Genomic DNA, 3765 nt, shown 5'->3' with positions numbered 1-3765 from the left:
GAAATTTCGAATATAGTATTAATTTCCACGAACAATAAAATACTACCTTTAACTTAATTCTTTTTGCTTAAGGTCGATCATGATGTTTGCTCAACTACTTTAATACTTTATTTGACCATGATTTCTATCTTAAATAACTACTAGTTCTGTATTAGTTAAGGTTAATTTAGTTGGTAGGAAAACTTCGATCGGATGAAATGGGTTATAGCAAACTAACTAAGAATTGATAGATTTAACAGTAATTTCAATGATTTGAGGAACTAATTTCAAATACCTTATGGATTTAGGAACTAATATCAAAAACCTTATTGATTTGAGAAACTAATTTCTGTAGTTGTACCTTGAGTGGTCACGGCGGCGCTGGACGGGGCGGTGGAGGCGGCAGCGGGCAAAGGTTGAGAAGACACTGCAGTTAGGCAGCGATAAAAAACATATATATATCGAACATCACTGATGGGTTACCCGTCAACGATGTTCACTTGCCGTCAGCGATGTTTTATCCCTGACGGGATAAAAACATCGCTGACGGCAATGTTTCTGACAGCATATTCCGTCAGAGATACAATAATCGCTGACGGCTATTACCCGTCAGCGATGTTGCCGTTAGTGATACTTCATTTTCCACTAGTGTAGGCCGAGAAAGATGAACGAGAAAGAAAAGCAGAAGGATGGGAAGCAAGGGAAGGTGAAGGGCAGACCAAAGAGCTCATCTGTAGGTTACGTAAGCAGCAATGACTCTTTACACATCACAACATATTTACATTGAGTTAAATATTTTATCATTATCATTAATTTATTTTCAATTTGCATTGTTCCATGTTAACTTTCTTTTGTGGGTTTTCATAACTATTCTGCTTAATCTTGTGGATTTACATGGGTAAAGGGTATATGGTTTACTTTTCAGATTTTGTCCCAGCATATCGCATATGCTTTTTCAAGAGAAGATGTAATAGATAAGTTGACACCTGTAGAGCAAATTCATTTTTGGAGGAATACAGCCAAAATAAATTAGAAATCGCTCCACGTTGTCAAGCGTAGCAAGCACCTTCAATGGGATGCTTGCTCCCAGGAGATACATAGGTTGAACAAGAAATTGGAGCGCTATGAAGGGACCGCAGACTTAATTGACCCCGAAGACCTAAAGAAGAATGTGAAGGGGATTATGTCACAAAATGATAGGCATAAAGGGTATGCACAGAGAAAAATAAGAAAGAGTTTTAATTCTAATGATAGGGGTGATATGGGTGATGATGGAATTTGTTTTGATTATGACGATGTAACGAACATTGGCAAAGAAGCTTCTCATATTGCCGAGGCTGTTGCGCAAACAGAGAAGGAAGCAGAGAAAGGTGAATGGCAAGAAATAGAGGTTGCGAATATGGAGAAATCCGTGCATAGCGAGGAGGATAAGAAAGAGCAAGAGAGAGAGGATGAGAAGAAAGAGGAAGAGCAAGAGATGGAGATGAAAGAGGAAGAGAAGGAGGCAGCGAAGGAGGAATGGGAAGAGATGGAGGTTGAGAATGTGGGGAAAGCTGTAGATAGTGAGGAGGATAAGATAGATGAAGAGAGAGAGAGGAGGAGAAGAAAGAGGGAGAGAAGGAAGGGGTAGAGGAGGTTGAAGAGAAAATAGTAGAGAAGGAAGATGCCGAAAAAGTTGAGGCCAGAGAGGAGTACATAGAGGAAGAGATAGCTTGTGAGAAGAAGGATGGAGAGAAGATGGAGGATAAAGATCAGGTGCAAGTTTATCGGGAAGAGAGAGAAGAAAGTAGTGTCAAGGGGAATTAGGGGACCAAGTATCAGAAAGAGGACTCGCTCACATCTAGTCTGAACCCCTTTCACTGAAGGAAAGAAGAAGGACGGTCGTCCAGATATAATTAACATATCACACCACAAGGATGAAGAGAGGGCGAAAATCAGGTTCTATTGTAAGCCTGAGGAATTCACTTAGGATTTTCTTGGGAAGAGGAAAATCAAGAAGAAGGAGGAGGCTCTATTGAAGTTGCTAAACGAAGGTATTCCCAACCTTGATGATTTTAGCATACGTGTGATTGATAGTGAAGGAACCTTTGTGCACAACTTTAGAGTGCCTCAGCATGATGCAGCAAAGCTCACACCAGACGAGAACAGATGGCTCTCTCAGTTCTGCAATCAAACAACCCATCAGTAAGTTTAGACATTCTGATTAACTGTGGCTACAACATGTTAGTTTTCATTATTACATGTTAATGATTATAGGTTTATGTTAACTTATACCTATTTGAGCCAACGTTTACCAAATCATGTTTATATTTGCAAATCTAGTTTCCTATAGCCTGGTTTATGTTACCATTTGGATCTTATTATTATGTTTCAGGTCACGTATTATTGTTAAGACGTTGAACAGTAGCATTGATTCAACAGAGCTTCTTTATCTTCTACGTGGCGGGCGTATCGATGACTATGCAAGTTCAATATGTTAATCTTTTACGCAATACTTGGATTTACTACGAGTTGAGATGTTATGCAATCTAATTTGCATCTTCTCCAACGTATGTTAACAGGTCATGGAGGCTCTTGTAGATAGGTTCAGCACATGGCTAGAGAGGCCAGAAATTGGTTCTGTTGGCATGAAATATGGGGTTGTATCAATATTTTTCTGCGTAAGCATTAGCTTCAAACTCCCAATGTTTTTTAACTCCTGTTTACAAATGGCTTATCATTATTTGCTTGGCAATACAGCATAGCCTTTATGCAGTGAACCCAGATTTCCCACATTTATACACCTCATTCATACAAAAGCATGTTGCCGCAATGAAATCAGTACTCCTTATCCCGCTTGTGCGGCATGACCACTGGCATGTTGCTGAAGTAAGGTTGGACGAGGATGTGAACAAGCATTACAGCTCTGCAGGCCACAGTGCATACCTGGAGCCAGTAAATAAAGTAATTGGTTTCATGAATCACATGAAGGCTGATTTTGATCCCAATAATGTTTGGAAGAAGTTCCGATATGAAGCCGTTCCTTGCGAGCAACAGACTGGAATGTTAGTGTTTCACACATTTAAACATTTTCATTTTATTCAGCATCAAATATCTTTCCAATATATATGATGTAGGTTTAATTGTAGGCTTTTCGTTCCTTTATATATAATGGCTATAATACAAAAGACTGATACCAGTCAGGTAACTAATCCCGCTGACGAGTCTGACGTCATCCGTGCTAGGCTTGTAGCTGAACTCCTAATTGAAGGATGGGAACAGAAAAATTACGTGGATGGGCTAGAAAAGGATGGGTGAATGATGTCCGAAAAATCAGTGTATTGAACAGATTGCTGTGGGAGGAAAACTAACAAGCATATTAATTTAGATGTATAACTAGAGAAAGGTTGTGTAACTAGTTCCTAGTTAAGATATCATGTGGTATTCCATTTTTTATTTAACTGGTGGGTAGGTTGGACGAGGAGATGTATTTAACTAGTTGTGTAACTGGTTGACAACGGAATCTTTGCTGCTAAAATGTTTGAAATGCAATACATAACAGGGCTATAAGGGATGATAGAATATGTCACTGATGAGATAAGAATAAAACTTTCATTGTATGTCATATAAGTATGAAAGTTAACATATAGCACTGAAACTTAACCACTTTCAATAAAAGTTAGCCCGTAGCTCTGAAACTTAACCACTATCAGTAATAGTTAACATGTAGCTCTAAAACTTGACTACTATCAGTAAGAGTTAACATATAGCTCTGAAACTTAACCATTTATAGTAAACGTTAAGGTA

The 3765-nt window shown here is 38.7% G+C and overlaps 1 protein-coding gene across 1 annotated transcript; it reads left to right on the top strand.

The window, feature by feature from the left end:
* On the top strand, positions 644-1609 carry LOC109846210 (uncharacterized protein DDB_G0283697-like). Its single transcript, XM_020415433.1, has 2 exons — positions 644-721; positions 1070-1609. The coding sequence occupies exons 1-2, from the start codon at positions 644-646 to the stop codon at positions 1607-1609; spliced, it is 618 nt and encodes a 205-aa protein (XP_020271022.1).

Source organism: Asparagus officinalis, chromosome 6 (assembly GCF_001876935.1).
Source record: "Asparagus officinalis chromosome 6, Aspof.V1, whole genome shotgun sequence".
NCBI lineage: Eukaryota > Viridiplantae > Streptophyta > Magnoliopsida > Asparagales > Asparagaceae > Asparagus > Asparagus officinalis.
Note: the sequence above shows the minus strand (reverse complement) of the source record. Positions and strands in the feature narration are given on the sequence as shown.